Source organism: Zalophus californianus, chromosome 3 (genome assembly GCF_009762305.2).
Source record: "Zalophus californianus isolate mZalCal1 chromosome 3, mZalCal1.pri.v2, whole genome shotgun sequence".
In the NCBI taxonomy this organism is placed as follows: domain Eukaryota; kingdom Metazoa; phylum Chordata; class Mammalia; order Carnivora; family Otariidae; genus Zalophus; species Zalophus californianus.
Genome location: NC_045597.1, coordinates 15,061,722 through 15,080,150, shown reverse-complemented (window position 1 = coordinate 15,080,150; position 18,429 = coordinate 15,061,722). Strand labels below are relative to the sequence as shown.

Sequence of the window (18,429 nt, the reverse complement as noted above, 5' to 3'; positions counted from 1 at the left end):
TCATTGTTGGACAATGGACCCTTTCTAGCATTCCGTTGTTAGTGCTGTACTGAAAATCTTCATATTCATCTTTTTGTGCACATGTGTATTTCTGTAAAGTAGTTACTGAGAAATGGTACTGTCAGGGCAGTAGATGATACATTTTAATGTTCAGTTTATCCTGCCAAATTACAGTCCACCAACAACATATGAGAATGCCTGTTTGTCTGCATTCTCACCACTGAGTTTTTCATCCAGCATCATGGGTGACATAGTATCATGTTATCATTTTCATTGGTATTTCCCTAGTTTTTACCAGTGATTTTTTACCATCTTATCATGTATTTATTAACCACTTTCTTTTTCTTTCAGACATTGCCTGTCTATATCTTATGCCCACAGTCTGTTGTTTCCTCTTAATATAAATGATTTTTTTTTAAGATTTTATTTTTAAGTAATCTGTACACCCAGTGTGGGATTCAAACATACAACCCCAAGGTCAAGAGTCGCAGGCTCCACCGACTGAGCCAGCCAGGCACCCCTACGTGATCATTTTTAAGTTTATTTCTCTATCCACGTAATCTCTGCACCCAGTGTGGGGATCAAACTCATAACCCCCGAGATCAAGAGTCTTCTGACTCTGAGCCAGCCTAGTGCCCATAAATGATTTGTCTTTTTTTTTTTAATTCTGGATGTCAATCCTTGATTTGTTATATATGTTGCAATCTCAGCCCATTGCTTGTCTTTAAATTTATGATGCCTTTTCTTATACAAAACTTTAAATTGTGTACTGTGATCAGATTTATCAGTTTCTTCCTGCTGTGTCTGCCTTCTGTGACTTAAGAAGGCATTGCCTATCCCAAGGTGATAAGCCTTACTTTTCTGTGTCTCTCAGAATAACATTTTGGGGGGCTTAATCACACAACTTTGTTTTCATGTAGAGAGGAGTTGATCCCCCCTCCTGTAAGTTGACCTTCTCAGAGCAGGCCCCTCTGTCAGCTCTCTGCTGTGTTCCCCAGGGCAGGTGCATCTTTTGGATGCTGGTTCTGAAGCAGGTGCAGCCAACATCACACTGCACATTGGACTTCCTGGCACTACGCTGAAGTGGCAGAGAAGGCTGCATTACTGTAGGCCTTGGTGACCACAGGCCTGAGCAAGCCAGTCCTCCCCTTAAACCAGGCAGAAGCTCTAGACTAAAAAGAGAATGCAAGAAGGAAGAGAGAAGGCTCACAGCTCTCTCTAGCCTTAGGGGGAAGAAGGAGCTTCTTGGATGCAGATGATGGAGACATTTTTCCGAATTTTCTACATGAGGTCAAAGCTCCGATTCCTTATCCTCAGGGGGTTATCATCGTAACCCCCATTTTCCCTATAAGGAAAATGAGGCCGAGAAAAGCTAAATGTGTAGATTTAATTTTATGTTAAGACACCAACTCCAAGTTCTGCTTAGAATCCATCTTAGTATGATAGAGGGAAGCTTTGGTGAGTTTCTTATCACTCACCAGACACTGTTTGTATGGTTCATCCTTTGAAGGTAGTGCTTTCTCCCTGTTTTACAGATGAGTACACTGAGGCTCAAGAGAGAGAAGGTCATGTAATCAGGACACACAGAAGGTAAATAAGTAGAAGATCCAGAGCTGAGCCTCAGAGTTCATGCCTTCCTCCCGTTCCACTCCTCTTTCAGAGGATTTGCAAAAAGTACACAAAGCTACCTGCATAAGAAAAACACATTGTTTTTTCTCCCCTTTATCCAGCAACTCACTCTGGCTGCTACTAGGGAGTTGTCTCCACCAAGTGGATGTTTTCATTTTTGCTCCTTTGAAATGGAAAATAAGGCACACACCATTTGGAAATCACTTAACTTTTAAGGGACACCTTGAAGGTTTCCTCCAACGGAATTCATTAATTTTAAAGTCCCTGTATTTTACTAATTGAAAATTTCACAGTTGAACAAGCTAGTGATTTCTGTTTATCTCCAGCTCCTATTCCTTTCAAAGCACTGCGTGAACTTCATCTAAGAATCATTTTCAACCAGGTTGTTTTTAGTACATGCCATCTATTTTTGTTAGTGGGAATGTTTCTTCCAATTGAGTTAACTATAAATTATATGGCAGAGAACTTCTAAGTAAATATGTTCATGCCTCAGCACTTTAATGTGTTAATTAGCTATTAAAGGTGTCAGTAAATTAGACCTGTCAAAAATAATGGCCTCCTTGACTAGGTTTTTACTACCACTTCACTTGATGGTGTTACTTACAAGTTTTGCCCTCTGGGACTGTTAAAAAAAGCAAGGTTGTAGAGGTCAGCCTTGCAAAAGATAAACTCTTGAGTTTGTTGGAAGTCACCTAAGCCTGTGTCTGTGGGTGTTTTAAGGACTGGTAGCCCCGAATTTACACAACCGAGGCTTCCCAACACTGGGTTTCCGTCTACAGCCGACAGCCAGGGGGTGCTTTACCCTGCGGAGAACCCCAATCCCTGTTATTTGTTCCCTGGTTCAGAAAATGTAGCCAGTGATTGTGCTGGTCAGGTGCCTTCCTTTGTGCATGCAGCAAGTTAGCAGGTTACTGCCGTTGTTGGAGGCTGGAGACAGGTATCTTTCCCTCCGGGTCAGGGTTCTGGTTGGTACTGAGGAAGGACCCGAGCACATCAGAAACAGTATTTCTCCCCTCCTGCTTGTGCCAGTAGACCAGTCCTGCTGCAGGCCTGAGGGCTGAGACAGGAGAACAGAGTGAGAACCTCAGAAAGAAGTATTATGGGTAAACGGTTGAATAAAGTTTAAAGACTACTGGTATTTTCATATTAAGTCATATTAAGGATTGAATGCCCCAGCCTGAGATTCTTACCACCATTTACATCTGGGAAAACACATTCCGTGTTCTAAATGATCTGATTGTGGGATTTAGCCTTTTGCCAGGCTCCTGCTTTTTCTGTTCACCAAGCCTGTACGATTACTAAAGTAAATGCTAAAGTTTTGTAGGATAATTTTTATGCATATATTATAGAGGCTACCTCTCACACATGCTGTTTTGTCTGCTTAGTGACTGCAGTGAGTCAGCTAACAGACCTCCAAACCAGAGATTACAATAAATCTCTGGAAAAAATGAAACCGTACTATCCCAGGAGCTCTGGTGGTAAACGATGAGCCAGTTGTGTTTAACTTGATAGATGTTCTTTAATCTTACGAGGGACTAAGTAACAGCCTTCCTGTCTGTCTGTGCTTCTGCTTGCCCCCTGGGGTCTGGCTGGGGGACTGAGGGTTGAAATCTTTTAAAACACCTGGGTCAGGGGCGCCTGGGTGGCTCAGTCATTAAGCGTCTGCCTTCAGCTCAGGTCATGATCCCAGGGTCCTGGGATCGAGTCCCACATTGGGCTTCCTCCTTGGCGGGAAGCCTGCTTCTCCCTCTCCCACTCCCCCTGCTTGTGTTCCCTCTCTCGCTGTCTGTCTCTGTCAAATAAATAAAAATCTTTAAAATAAATAAATAAATAAAAATAAAAAACCTGGGTCAGTCTTTGGCAGCAGAGACCCAGATAGCCCTGCAGCATGATTATTGCTACCAAAATAAGCCTCCTTTATCCTGTTGTACTAATAATAAATTTGTTTTGCTGTTTTTGATAACCTTACAACCAGTAGAACTGCTTTGTCTCTGGAGGTAGTTCACGTTATAAAATAGATCATTGTCATTGCTGTCTACATTTGTGGAGGCCTAGATTTGTTGCAATTAAACAGAGCATCTTCTGTGTACTCTTCAGACTGGATCCTAGCAATAGGATTGAAACTTAAAATTTCATTTCAAAGGAACATGGGCTGGAGGCGACCTGTCAGCATCATTTCTTGAATTTATAATTACTGGAGTCTTAGAATTGTTATTTATTGTAGACTTTGCCAGAACACTAACAGTAAATGACTCGCTGTATTTATGAGTTTTTTCAAATTAGAAAATTTAGTTCCATACGTAAGCCTGATGTACACTCATGTTCATTTACCCCACAAATGTTTACTTATGCCTGGTATATGCCATCACTATTTCAGATTGAAATATGGCACTGTTTCAGGCTGAAATGAAAATGACCTTATGTGCTTAAAATTTATGGGTTTAAATTCTATCGCTTTAGAATTTGTTAGTGTCTGGACAAAAGCCACGTCGAAGTTTACCCCCACCTTGGCTCTGCAAATAAGAATAGGTGGTTAAGAAAATGGGTGGGGTCAGAAGATGATCAGACAACCCAATCGAATGAGGTTTTTGGGGGCTTGGAAAGCATCCATTTATATGTACACAGTTAATTTCATAACGATGGAATATTCCTTTAGTAAACAACCCTCCTTTTCTGTGTGCCCTGAAAATAATGAAATGTCATCAAAATACTTCCTGATTTAGACTCATCATGGTTTATCACGGGATTCCAATTGGTCTCATTTATAAGCTTTCACTAATATCGGAATGCTGTGCTGCCCAATTATAAATTTTATAATGTCAAAACCATTAAAACATCCATTTAAAAGGTCCAGCGTGCAAAGGAGTAGGAGGGTTGAGATAGTGGCAGACGATGTTTCTTACAAAGAAGGATTTTGTAGTCAGAACTGGGTGGAATCTGTTTCAATCTCTTACTGACTCATCTCTGGTGTATCCTAGAACCTCTGCTGCTTCTGTGTCCTTAACCGTGAATGTGGGAATACCAACGCTTGAGGGATCTGTCCTGAGGATTATGCACACGCCGATCTTAGAAGTGTGTGACATAGAACAGGCAGGCAGTCCGTATAGATGAATTTGCTTTCCTTGCTTGCTTGTCTTACGATGATGGTTATTTTTTCAGAAAACAGGAGCAATCATTCAGAAGGACAGTGGAAAATGGGAATTTCTCCCTGGATAGCCACATGTTTTCTGTTAATGTAGATGACCTATTCTAATTGCAGGTTATATCCAGGCATGTAGAGGACTTATGATTGCTGCTGTCAGTCTGGGCTTTTTTGGTTCCATATTTGCCCTGTTTGGAATGAAGTGTACCAAAGTCGGAGGCTCAGATAAAGCCAAAGCTAAAATTGCTTGTTTGGCTGGGATTGTATTCATACTGTCAGGTAAATAGTAACTTTCTCCCAAACAAGGTACTTCACGATGTTAATGAAAGGACACTAACCATGATACTTTCCTTCTGATACTTTGTAGGGTTGTGCTCAATGACCGGTTGTTCCCTGTATGCAAACAAAATCACAACGGAATTCTTTGATCCTCTCTATGTTGAGCAGAAGTAAGTACTCTTCTCAGTCTGTCTGTTCCTAGCTTACAGGAAATGTATGCAGATTAATCTTCCAAATTAAGATACATAAATTCCTTACACGGCGCATGAAAGTGAGACACGCTGAGCGATAGTATTTGATGACATCATTTCAAGAGTAAACATATTCTGTTCTGCATTGGCAAAAGATGCATTTAGTTACTGCATTGGTGTCACATAGCGTCTTGTCTCTAAAAAGCTCAAGGCACAGGATTTAAAATTCTAAACTTTGTCCACTGGACATCATTCAGTTCGGGTCAAGTAGAGGAAAAGTGGAAGTGAGGTGTGAGGTGGGGAGGAAAGAATGATGATGTGTGATAACAGGAAATGAAGGGCTGGCCTTGACTGATGTCCATCCAGATTGATATTTGTCAGCCTCTGGTATGTGGGCCAGAGTCCGTCATGGTTTCAAACACTGACATGGGAACTGCGACCATGCTCCTGAAGATTAGAGATCTGTTAATGACATCTCAATGAAGTATCATTTTTTTCATTTTTTGTTAGCCTTTTAACAAAAAAGGCTCCTTGACAAGCTCCTTGACAAGCTCCACCTGATAAACCTTTATTTAAAAAAAAAACTGTACATGATGCACGGTTTTTAAAAAATGCTTCTGTAGTGACATGGACACCACCCAGATGTGACCAGTCCGGGTTGCAGGGGAATGGTTTGGCATTTACAGGTCAGTCTGTTGGAGGTGTTTGTTTTTTTAACTATGGGCTATTGGTTTTTATACTTTCCCTAGGCTTCTTTCTTTGCCTTGGGAAAACCCCAGGGATACCAAATTAGAAATAATAATATATATGGTATTTTGTCTTCCATGAGAATATACCCACCTACTTCTGTAGAAGCCACATCTGTATGCATGTGGATAGTTAGCAGCTGGTGCTTTTTCAGTCTTCAGGTCAAGTGTTACAGAATTTTTTTAAAAACTTACTAAAATTACTGGTTAGGTGTGCATTCCTTGTTTTTCTGGTGGATTTAAGAATCTTCAGGGAATTGATTTTTTAGTTCTGTCTTTAGTGTCTTTTATTCATAAATATTAGATGCTTATATAATGAAATAAATGAAAATAGTAGCTAAGACATGTTGAGCCCCTACCATGTACAAAGGGGAGCATGGCAAATATTCTATTCTTCTTTTATTTTATTTTATTCTTGCAACAGCCTGATAAAGTAGGTTCTCTTGGTACAACCTTTTTGAAAATGAATGTGTGCAATTAATGTGTGCAAGGGAACCTGGACTAAACCAGTATTGTCTGATTGGACTGGGAGCCAAACCAGGCATGCTTGCTCTATGATGCATGATTTACAATACTCGATTTCATAATTTTTGTGATCGTACACTATATATATTTTTCATCGTGGGAGTTTCTTTTGTATGTTTTTAAAAACTATTTTAAATTTTATTAAATGGGAAGCAAAAATAACTGTTTTAGACCCCAGTATACTTTTTACTCCCCTGCCTATGTTGGAAAAATGTGTTCTGATTTATAAATTTTCTCCTAACTAATGTTTGATGATGAGATTTGCACAAGTATACATGACACTGGACATTGAGATGAAAACTGAGACCATGCTCCTGAAGATAGGAAGCATGTTAATGATATTTAAATGAAATATAATTTTCCGTAAATGACATATTTTTATTTCGGATCCTAAATATACAATGAAACTGTTATTTCTCATGGTTTATTTTATTCAAGACATTGCTCACTTTTTGGATTATCTGTTCTACATTGCTGTCTTTATTTTCCTGACAATTATTAAGGATGTCTTTGTCAGAATCTTAAAAATCATTTTTATCTTTCCTCAAAAGGTCAAGGCTAATTCATATATGCCCCATAACTCAAGTCTATCCTTTGTGTGATTTTTTTTTTTCACTGCTTGCTATATGCTCAGTCACCTAATTCAGTTTGGTGCATTGGAATTTCTGATTTTCTTTTAGATTTTGATTAAACTTAGTTCAGTGATTATGGACTCAGAGGTTTTCCTCATTTCCATATTGTTGGTGCAACACTGAACTATCCCATTCCCCCTAATGACCTGTCGGCATTCCTCTCTCTCCCTATGCATGCTCTGTCTGTCTACAAGCTCATCTGTAAAATCAGGATAATAATGGCACTCTGCTGGTAGAGTTAATGTGGGAATTCGGAGAGTGTGTGTGTGTGTGTGTGTGTGCTTAGAACTGATTGGAAAAGAGGAAACACTGTGTTCCCTATTACTGATTTGTGTTAGCTTTATTAAGATTCCTTTTTAAATTGTGTGTAGTAGTTAAGACGTGGCTTATCTTTATAGATGTTTTTATTAGCTCTTTTCTGAAGTGACTTAAAAATGTAACACCTGCGATTTGGCAATTTACCTTATGTAATTAAAAACACAAGAGCGAGGCACTTTTTGAAAAACAACAGGGCTTATAAATCGGTGGTATTTACAAATAACAGGCCCTTCACACAACACACTGAGAGGAAATACAAACTTTATTAATTAAAACTGCTGCATGTTGAGAACATGTTAGCTCCTTGCGATAAGAGCTCACTCACATCTGCATCCCCGGCAGTGCCTTACACAAAGGCATACAGTCCATTTGGATGAAGGAAATATCAAGGCCTGAGAGTTGTAAATATGATCAGATTCTAATTACCCATCATGGTAGAAAAGAGGCATGAAAGGGGCAGGTGACCTCTTCAGGAATTCACAGGCTTCCTTGAACAAGCTCACTTCTCTAAAAGCCAGCAAATCAACTCACTTGGATTCATCTTTTAACAACAGCTTTAGTAGCGAACAGAGAGCTGAAAATTAGAAAGATTAAGAAGCTAGAAATTGGGGGCGCCTGGGTGGCTCAGTCAGTGAAGTGTCTGCCTTTGGCTCAGGTTGCAGCCCCGGGGTCCTGGGATCAAGCCCCGCATCGGGCTCCCTGCTCAGCGGGGAGCCTGCTTCTCCCTCTGCCTGCTGCTCCCCCTGCATGTGCTCTCTCTCTCTCTCTCTCTCTGTGTCAAATAAATAAATAAATAAAATCTTTCCAAAGAAAAATAGAAGCTAGAAACTGGCTATTCGCACAAAATGAACGGATTCATAGGTCTTAAAGTAGAATCCTTAAAGCAAGATTTTGATTTGGCCTCAGCTGGCGTTTGCTAGAATTTAGCCACGGTGCCAGTGACTTGGTTTGTGCATGAACTTAGGGATGTGTTGGAGAATCAAGGCTAAACGCAGGGCAGCCCTAGGTGGGCTGGGATTTGGAGGGTACAGCTGCAGGAAGGTTCTAACTTTCTTTGGTGAGAGTAAGCTCCTTGAGGTCAGAAAACATGTATTCCCTCACTGTCGAGCCCTGTGCCTGGTAGGTGAAATTCTTAATCTGTAGAGCTGGTCCTTTCAGGATTAGCAGGAAAGCTTCTGTTGTCTCAGCCCACGGTAGAGAGGAGAGAGGAGAGAAAGAAAGCACACTCACTTTTCTCTTCCCATCTTTATCCCATACCCCTCTTCCTAAAAGCAGCTACCACGAAGTGACCTCTCTCCCTGCAGCCCTAGAAGGCGTGACTGAGGCACAGGTAGGTGCGTGTGCATTTGGCCTTTTGGAAGGCAGTGAAGACGGCTGCTTGCCACGGGCTGTAGTTGACATCTTGGGTGAGCAAATTGTAGCTGCCCCATACCCGAGCCCTAAAATGCCCTGGAAAACAGTCTGGGCTCAGAACCTAGTTTTGTTGTTGTTATTGTTTTTCTTAAGATTCTGTGCTCTATTAATTGAGTCTTCTCTGTGGATTTCTGAGACATTCCTAGGTAGGGCCCCACCTTGGTGGCCTAAGTTAGAAACACACGACTAAGCTCATCAAAGTTCCTACTCCACTCCTACTATGTGCAGAGAACTCAGTAGGCACTTTACTGATGAGAGAAAACAAGGGGCTTCTGGTGTAGCTGGAGGAAAGATCGAGGCCATTGCCATGCAAACAGCATCCCGCTGTCTGCTCAGTGGCTCTGTATTCTGAAACCCTTCCTCTCCTTTCACCTATTTGGGAAGTTCTTTCTCCCAGGCTACTGTCACTTGACACAGTTGCAGTTCTTTCAAGAGTTACATCTGACTGTGGTCATGTTCTGCCATTTCCCCATTTTTTTTGCTTTTGTTTTGCTTCTTTCCTTTCATGCAAGTTGTGATTATGTTTCATGACTGCAGGATGGGCTCCTGCAAAGCTTTGGAAACGGTTTCCCAACTCTTCCCTTTGGGCTCTTCAAACCAACTTCATCCATTTTATTAAAATAAAACCTCCCAAATCCAAAAAAAAAAAAAGGTACCTTCCTGCAAGGTTATGGTAACTGGTACCCCCTAGCATGATTCATCCAACCAGGGAGATGAAATTTAATTCAGGTATTCCCACCACCACTTGGTTGTCCAAACCACAAACTTCCTAGAGGTCTTGATTTGTTTTCTTAAATAAACTGTTCCAAGTAAGAATTTATTGACACAAAGAAACTTCTTTCCAAATCCGTGCAAGGTTGGAGCATTGAACCAATTGCCCTAATTGAGGAAACAGGGCGTTGTAATCTTAGATTTATTCTCTTTTAGTATAGAGATTTATTGTTAATATTTTGGCTCAGATATTCTCACATTTGGGCCTTATCCTCCAGGCTTTTCTGTTATTCTCAGAGTATTTAAAAACCAGAGACGTATTTATCTCTAGCACTCATTCCTGACATATGTTTAGTTTCTGCTCTAGGATTTAAGCTTTACTCGGGTAAAGTCTTTTCACCATTGTGGTTATTTAGTAGTTAGAAATACACGGCTGTCTATTCTCTGATAAATTCTCTCCTTCTTGTTATCTGTCTGGTTCAACAAACAATGGATAATTCAAGGAGTACCTTTCTAAACTACACATTTTCCTGGGTGAAATTCAAAGGAATATCGATCTCACTATGTGACCTTGCCATGATATTTGACTTCTCTCTTTTGTCCTTATTATAATTTAATGAATTATGGATGTTTGTTTATTTAAGCTTACTCCACTCATAAGATTATTTGGAGAGTGAGTTAATGTTGGTAAACAGCTCACAGATTCTTGGATAAGGGGTTCCATGGACGTGCCAGATATTAAGAACAAAACAATTCAGCGGTTAAATATTAAGAAGGGCTATTCTGAGCCTTTACTGCGTTCAGGAGTGGCCCAGTCCACTTCATAGCACCACAATGGCTCTGATGCTTTTGTTAGGCTAGCATGACTTCAAAATACGCTTGAAAACCAAGTGTCTGGCACCTGTGTTTTGTTTTGACTGACCGGCATGTGAAGTCGCAATTCCTACCAGTCCACCATGTTTTCTGGTGACTCTGCTTTCCCCCCACCCCCCAGGCCCCCTCTCCCTCTCTTTCTCACATGCTGGCTAACTCCTGCTTATCCTACAGGATGTGTGTTCTGGGGAAGGTGCCCCCCTGGGTGCTCCTATTTGTTGCACGCACTTGCTGTGCCCTCTCCCAGGCCTGACCAGGAGCATCTCCAAGCAGAGACCACAGCCTGCTCATTTTGGAATCTCTTGTGCCTAGCCCACACTCTAGGACATTTGCAGCAGGGATGGTCTATCAGTAGTGGTGTATGACTGTCTGTCTGCATCTCTCCTGGAGGGGAAAGACTGAGTACGCTTGTGGAAAAGACTGATAAACCCCAGCTCCGCCACTTACTTGTTGTGTGACCTCGAAGAAGGTCCTTATCTTTTCTGGGTCCTGTGTTCCTCATCTATAATGTGGGGATAATAAATAAATATTCAGTGATTTAGAACCATGCATCAGCACATAGTAAGGACTCAGTAAATGTTAACTATGACTTTTAAGGATAATGACCCTACGCAGAGTACCTTAATGTTGCGATTCATTACCTTACGTAGTATATTGAGGTCAGCCATAGAGAGATGGAGTTTGAAATGTTGGAGACATTGAAATGATATCATTGAAATGATAACCATGGTAAGACACTTGGCTCTCAAATGGAAGGCAGGTTTGAAAGGGACTAGCATGGAACCATTTAAAAGCAGTAAGGCTTGAGTAATTCCTTCTTTCTTTCTCATCACCTCGGTCATAGCGGCGAGTGAGGGACATGCAACTGCTTGAAACTGTCAAATGCATGGACACTGCAGAGACCCTTCTCATGAGACCCATCCTGCATACCTCTCCCCCAATGCCTGGTTGATGCTTTCAGGAAGCCTGTGGAGGCTCCCGAATAAAATGTGGGATACACGTTTAATTGACCAAGGTTTTTTTGCTGCAAGTTCATCTGTATATTTTTGTCTCAACACAAACAAATACGCACACCCACCTGCGCACACATGGATTCTTGACCTGTGCTCAGCCGTGGTCAAGGGGCACAAGGCAGCGTTGATTGTTTTAGGAATTTCCTGTCTGGAAGCACAGCCCCCTCCGTGGTGTCCGCTCTGCAGGCTTCACGGTTTGTGTGCAGACTTGCTACTGCACCAGCTTCTAGCATGAGGACTCAGCACATCCTTTCTCACCTGAAATCAAAGAAAGCCCAGTAAACCCCCCAGTTGTCCATATGCGTGGAGCTCAGTGGCATGGATGTTGCCAAACAACAGATTTGGGGGGTTTTGTTTTTTGTTTTTTAAAGATTTCATTTATTTATTTGTCAGAGAGAGAGAGCACAAACGGAAAGCGGCAGGCAGGGGGAGAAGCAGGCTCCCTACTGAGCAACGAGCCCGATGCGGGACTCGATCCCAGGATCCTGGGATCATGACCTGAGCCGGAGGCCGATGCTTAACCGACTGAGCCACCCAGGCGCCCCAACAGATTTGTTTTTGAATTGATCTATGAAACTTTGGGGATAGGAGGTACTTCTTTTAGATTGTAAGTTACCTTGGCTAATGTGGAATACACGTTTAATTTATTAAGTTACGCTGTGTATTTTTTTTTTTATTTCCCTGAATACTTGGCAAGAATTGGACTTCTGTAAAGATACTCACGGTGCACTTTACAGGCCATTGGAGAGGGATGGCGGCAGATAGGCTAATAGGTAGACTTTAGAGTTAGATCTGTTCGGCCCCTGGCCTCATCGTTGCTCCTCTGGGATCTTTAGGGAGATGCAGTTTGTCTGTCTGGATAAGAGCTCTCGTTCCTCCTGCTTCTCCATGTTAAGAGGATCGAAGAATATAACATATATTCACCATAGCAGATGTGATAAGTCACCAATAAGTTATTAATATGTGCCATTTGTAGGATTGTGAATGACCTTGTTGATAAGTCATAACACACAGAAAGATCATGCATGCATGTCTGTTTTAATCTGGCCACAGAAGAGCAATTTAGAATTGGAACCAACAAAAAAATCAGTCTTTATTTTGGGTTTCCTGAGTGTGAGAATTCTCCATGAAGTTTCCATGCGTCCTTGAGTGGATGCTTATTATTTAAGTTGTCCCATCCTGCTTTAGCCACCATTTGGGAGGCACCTGCTCCTACTTTAAAGGAAGCCTCCTGGGAAGCCGTGGCTGAGGGATCCTGGGGCATCTTGCAGGCGGTGGGAGAGAGCTGTTCACTGAAGGGTTTGTGGAGGGGAGACCAGACTGGGAGCAAGGCGGGGAGGCGCACGGGCCCAGGCGGGCACTCCACAGCCCGGCCCAGTAGCTGGGCCCCCAGAAGAAGAGTGTGGAATAATGGGGCGGGGTGGATGTGTGCTTGTGGATCACATCTGTAGAACACTTCTTTAATATAAAATCTATTCATGCCCTTATATAGACCTTGGATTATATCGCCCGTGAGTTGAAGAAAGTTTACTGTAGGTAGTCATCTTTAAAAGAACGGTATGCCAATGGAATTCAGTTTTAAAATGTTTACACTGATAATATATGGTATACTTTCTAAACTTTAAACTTGATGAAAGAGAGGGAGAGAGTTGTTTTCAGGTAACTGGAATATTTATCTTGGCTGCTAGCACTCTTGGTGAAAATGAGGAGTTAGGACAACATGTTTGAAGAAACACTGTCTTCGGTGTCAAAGGCCAGGCCCCTAGCTCTGTGACTTTCAGCAAGGTCACTTCACTCCTTTGGGGGGCTTAAAGGAGGAGACTTTTTTTTTTTTTCATTTGCTACCGGTTTTTGTTTTGTGTTCAGAGCCGTTGCGTTTTCTTTTTTGTCCAGTACGACATGCCCTGATTTTCATTACTACACTCACCTCTTTTTGTGCCAGGTGAGAAGACAGCCTGAGGGGAATTCAAAAGAAATTCCATACCCTGGAGCTCGTGAGCCCCTGAGAAGGCAGTGAGCCGGGGAGAGAGAGAAAACGCCCTTCTCTCTGACATGACAACTAAAAAAGTACATTGCATGGATTGTATTTTCTCAAATTGACAAAAACTTTTATTTAGCCGAAGTATACATAAAGGGAAGAAAGAGTGGTGGTGAAGAGCTTGAGGTTTGGAATCACAGTTCTGGGCTTTAAATCCTGGTTTTACTATTTACTGAGCTGAGGCATGGGGCATGTGGTTTAATTTCTCTGAGCTTCAGATTCTTCATTTGTAAAATGGGATAGCAATACCTATCTCTCAGGATTATAATGAAGATTGAATGTAATTATGCAAAAAAAGAAACCTTGGCGCGCATGTGCACACACACACACACACACAGACACACGACACACATCCTAGTACAGTGAGCTGACGGTAATAGTCGCCCCTGTTGTGGGCATTTATTGGAACCACATCTCTGTGGATCTGGGAGAACAGGTAGTGCTTACGGGCGCCTGGGTGGCTCAGTTGGTTAAGCGACTGCCTTCAGCTCAGGTCATGATCCAGGAGTCCCTGGATCGAGTCCCGCATCGGGCTTCCTGCTCGGCGGAGAGTCTGCTTCTCCCTCTGACCCTCCCCCCTCTCATGTGCTCTCTCTCTCTCATTCTCTCTGTCTCAAATAAATAAATAAATAAAAATCTTTAAAAAAAAAAAACAGATAGTGTTTACTCGGCAGAAATGTGCTTGCTTAGTATCTGCCGATCCCTGCTAGACTCTGAGATCCTTGAAAGCATAGCCATGTCTCTCTCGTCCACCTCGAGCACAATGCCTGGCATCTCGTTTCTGGGGCAGTGACCCGGGTAGGCCACATAAGCTCCCCGTGGATGGCAAATAAGTCACGACAAAGGTTTGGATGCAAGGAAGACGAAAGAGGAGGTGCAAATGAGAGGTATTCTCCAATCCATGCCTTCGGATTACCATGAAGGTTACAGGGCTGAAATATGAGTCTCAGTGTGAGATGATCAGAATTAACGCCTTCTGGTGTGGTACTAGTTCTCTAGGGCCCCAGGCACAGCCCGGTGGGTGAGAATAATTTCACCCAGTAGTACAGAGGACATTTGAATGCGTTGGATCTTTATGGTTCTTTTTGGGGGAACTTTTAAGCAATTAATCTGTGTTTTCATTTCTCTGATTAGAAGTAAAGTTTTCGCCTATTTACTGAATTTACATTCAATGACATAAATGAATTGAAGTCAGGCAGCTTTTGATTAGTCCTAGCAACTGAGCGGATTATTTGAGGTACTCTAAAAACAATGTTTTGATCCATGAAACAAAATTCTGTCCTCACCCTGGCAATCACGGATCTGTCTGGTGCTAAGCAGATTTATAGCTTTTCAGAATAATGGAAACACGTCGGTGATCATAACAGGTCAATAAAGAGGGCATGCTCTGAGTGGGGAAGGTTGTCTGGGGCCAGGAGATATTTCTTTCTTGAAAGAAAGACCTGCAACAGAGCATCTGAAATTTGGTGATCTTCTGAGGTGTTGAAGTCAGCTTCTTAGCATTACCAAAAAAATGAAGAACAATTTCCAGGCAGAGACTAAGCTTCCCAGTGAGTGTCAAAGGAGGCATGCTTTGGAACAAATCTGAGTGGATATTATAATGCTCTCTCTCAATCCCATCTTTCAGTAATACCAACCAGTTTTTGCCAGATCACGCACACTGATAGGTGTGAATTCAAGTTCCTGCTGAGTAAGTCAGCTCTACGTGTCTTTCCACAGAATGAAGAAGGAAAGTCTCTGCAAAAGAAAGAACCAAGTCACAAAAGCCAGCTTCTTAAAAATTACTGGTGTAGACATGGAGTCTCTTGAAGACTTCAGCTCTAAGCTGGTATTATTTATTGTTTGTCTCTGACAGAATTCACAAGGAACTCAAATGGAAATGATATTTTTCTTGGAATAGAGTCTATATTTACTGACTTAAAGAAAAATGAGGGTACCTGGGTGGCTCAGATGGTCAAGCATCTGCCTTCGGCTCAGGTCATGATCCCAGGGTCCTGGGATCCAGCCCCACATCAGGCTCCCTGCTCAGCGGGAAGCCTGCTTCTCCCTTTTCCTCTGCCTCTCTCCCTGTTCATGATCTCTCTCTCTCTCTGTATCTCTGTGTCTCAAATGAATAAATAAAGATCTTTAAAAAATAAATTAAAATAAAAAAAGAAAAATGAAAATATATTTAAAAATAGGAATACACAAACCAGTTTTTAACATAAGACAAACCCATGATTCTTCAGGAAGTTTCCAGATGAGCTTAAATGAATATAAAGACACACGTCCTGACATTTGGCCTGCCTGAGTAATTTATCCTCTGGTTTGTGACGACACTATACATGTTTGCATGCTCGTTTGAGTGAGTTCATGGTGCCGAGCAGCGGTTTATGATTTCTATCACCATCACCCTTGATTGACCACTATTCATAATTAGAAGCTTATTTTTAATCAACCGTAGTACCCAGCACTGGGATCCTATTTTAGAAAGCTAAATATTTTTTAAGAAAAACCTCAGACTGTTGATTCAGGGGGTGTTTACACTAAGAGTAGTACTAAGGCATAGTTTGAGGAACGAAGACAACCTGAACCTAGGAGGACAAAAATAGAGAAAAACAGGAAGTGTTACTAAATGGTAATCCCATGATAATGTCCTCCAGGTAGAAATGTTCAGTGTGCTCACTTTCAGCTGTGTTTTCAGTGACAGCATGACCGTGGGCATTTGGTGCTTACTACTGTAGGACTTGCAGATTTTTGTTTGTTTCTTTGTTTTCTTTTAAGATTTTATTTATTTATTTTGAGAGAGCGCGTGCACGCACGGGGTGGTGCAGAAGGGGAGGGAGAGAGAGGGAAAGAATCTCAAGCAGACTCCACTTCGAGCGCAAAGCCTGATGGGTTCAGTCTCATGACCTTGAAACCATGACCTGAGCTGAAACCAAGAGTCGGACACTCAACCGACTGTGCCACCGGGCTCCCTAGGACTTGCAGATGTTTTAAAGAGCCTGCACCTAACAACTGGGAGGCACTCTGCTTGTTTTATGTGCATGATTGCGTTCAAACATCATAAAAGGGCTGATTGTGGAAATTCAGGATATCCTTTTTTAGATATATGGCATGACATTTAATGAAGGCATTTTTTACAAAACCGTGAATTTCACCCTCTTGGTCTGGCCAGTTCTTTTTCATTGGTGCACCTCACTCCTGAGTCCTTTGGGGCCAGCTTTTGCGTGCAGACTGAAGGTGTTTTGTTCCACGTTGCAGCATTCTTCTGTTTCTGCCATTGCTTCTGACGGGAGCACTTGGAGACTTTCTTGGTTTCCAGAACATAGTTAGTGCTCTAGCGCAGGATGAAGTGCTTACCCCTAGTTGTTCTGCTATGGCTGTTCCTTGCTTCAGCGACCACCTGGGTTTCCCAGAAAAGGCAACACAAGAGTGAGAAAAGAAGGGACCCCAGGGCAGCATGCATCGTGTGCATCGCCTCTTCCCAATTGTGAACGCAGGCTATGAAATTACCACCGTAGCCAGATATGCAAATGAGCGAGTGGATCATCTGTTCCTAATCCATGAGTGTTGCTTCTGGCTTCCCCCAGCTGGCGGTCGGGGCCACTCCTCCATTACTGCTGTGACTTAGGTCACGCCAGAGAGCCTACCCATGCCCGGCCAGGACTTCAGCCAGTGACACGGCACATAGAAACAGACGAGGCAAAACTCAGGACAGGCCCAGGCAGGATGTGCCCACTGCTCTCAACAGCGCAGTCTGACCTCGAGACCTAAGTCTGCCCCGGTGCCTGGCTCAGGGGACAGGCTGCGGAGGGAGCCCACCTTGGCCCTGCCTTGCCCCTTGTCACCCTCACCTCTGACTCTCCTGTCTCAGCTCTTCTGTGGATTCTGTGTGACCGAAAGAGACCCCTCCCACTTGGACTTCATTTTATCCCTATTAGGTTGGGGTAGCGTCCATCAGTCTTTGCCTTGCGGTGGAAATCTATGGGCCAAAAAATCTGGAGAATCACTTCTTTATTAAAAAAAACCCTATTCTTCAAAAGAAGGATAGGCAAACATGAAAACACACAACCCTAACATTTTGGTATACTTTTGTCATTCCTTACTTGTTTTTCTGGGTGAGTACTCCTCCCCTGAAAGGATTTCCTCTAGTCCTCCATGGCAAAAAGTGATTTCCTTTTTTGTTTTCCATAGCATTATTTGTACCTTTGTGTGGGGACCTCCCCAAGGTAGGTGCTGTCTTGTGTATCTTGTGAAATTTTGCATCTGCTTGGGGCAGCAGCAGAGTACCGTGGCCAGCCACATGGCAATCTATCACTAAATGCTGTTATTTTGTATTTATCTCCCACTAGATTATGGTGACAAGCAAGATAGTGCTTTATCTAGCCCTGACTTTTTACGGGCTCCGTAGAGAAAGAAAAACTTAACTTTTCCCCTCCTCTACTTTCCTGGGTTCTCAGCTGGGGCCCTATAAATTATACTGACAAAAGACAGATTGGGGTGCCTGGGTAGCTCAGTCAGTTAAATGTCAGCCTTCAGCTCAGGTCATGATCCCAGGGTCCTGGGATCGAGCCCCACGTCGGGCTCCCTGCTCAGCGGGAAGCCTGCTTCTCCCTCTGCTGCTGCTCTGCCTACTTGTGCTCTCTCTTTCTGTCAAATAAATAAATAAAATCTTTTTAAAAAAAAGATAACAGGAGAAAAAAAGAGTTGGTTAACATGTGCATCATGGAGACACGTAGGAGTACCCAGCGATGAGTAACTCAAAGTGCCGGTTAGAACTTGGGCTTATATGGCATCTAAATAAAAGAACAATAAGCTCAGAGAGAGGTGACAAGACCAGAGAAAAGGACTTTGAGCCTCTGGGGTGGCAGATCTATGGGGAACTAATAGAAGATATGGCTGGTTTGTCAAGTTTGTTTCGAAGATCCCCCTGGTGC

General features: G+C 42.5%; 1 protein-coding gene across 5 annotated transcripts in view; it reads left to right on the top strand.

The window, feature by feature from the left end:
* The window catches only part of CLDN10 (claudin 10), a 121,441-nt gene that overhangs the window by 86,886 nt on the left and 16,126 nt on the right, over positions 1–18,429 (top strand). For 4 of the 5 annotated variants that reach the window (XM_027589918.2, XM_027589916.1, XM_027589917.1 and 1 more), the window contains exons 2-3: positions 4,889–5,050; positions 5,139–5,220. In XM_027589918.2, the coding sequence (XP_027445719.1) occupies positions 4,889–5,050; positions 5,139–5,220 (244 nt within the window). The remainder of the gene's footprint in view (positions 1–4,888; positions 5,051–5,138; positions 5,221–18,429) is intronic. The other variant, XM_027589919.2, reaches the window with a different exon arrangement.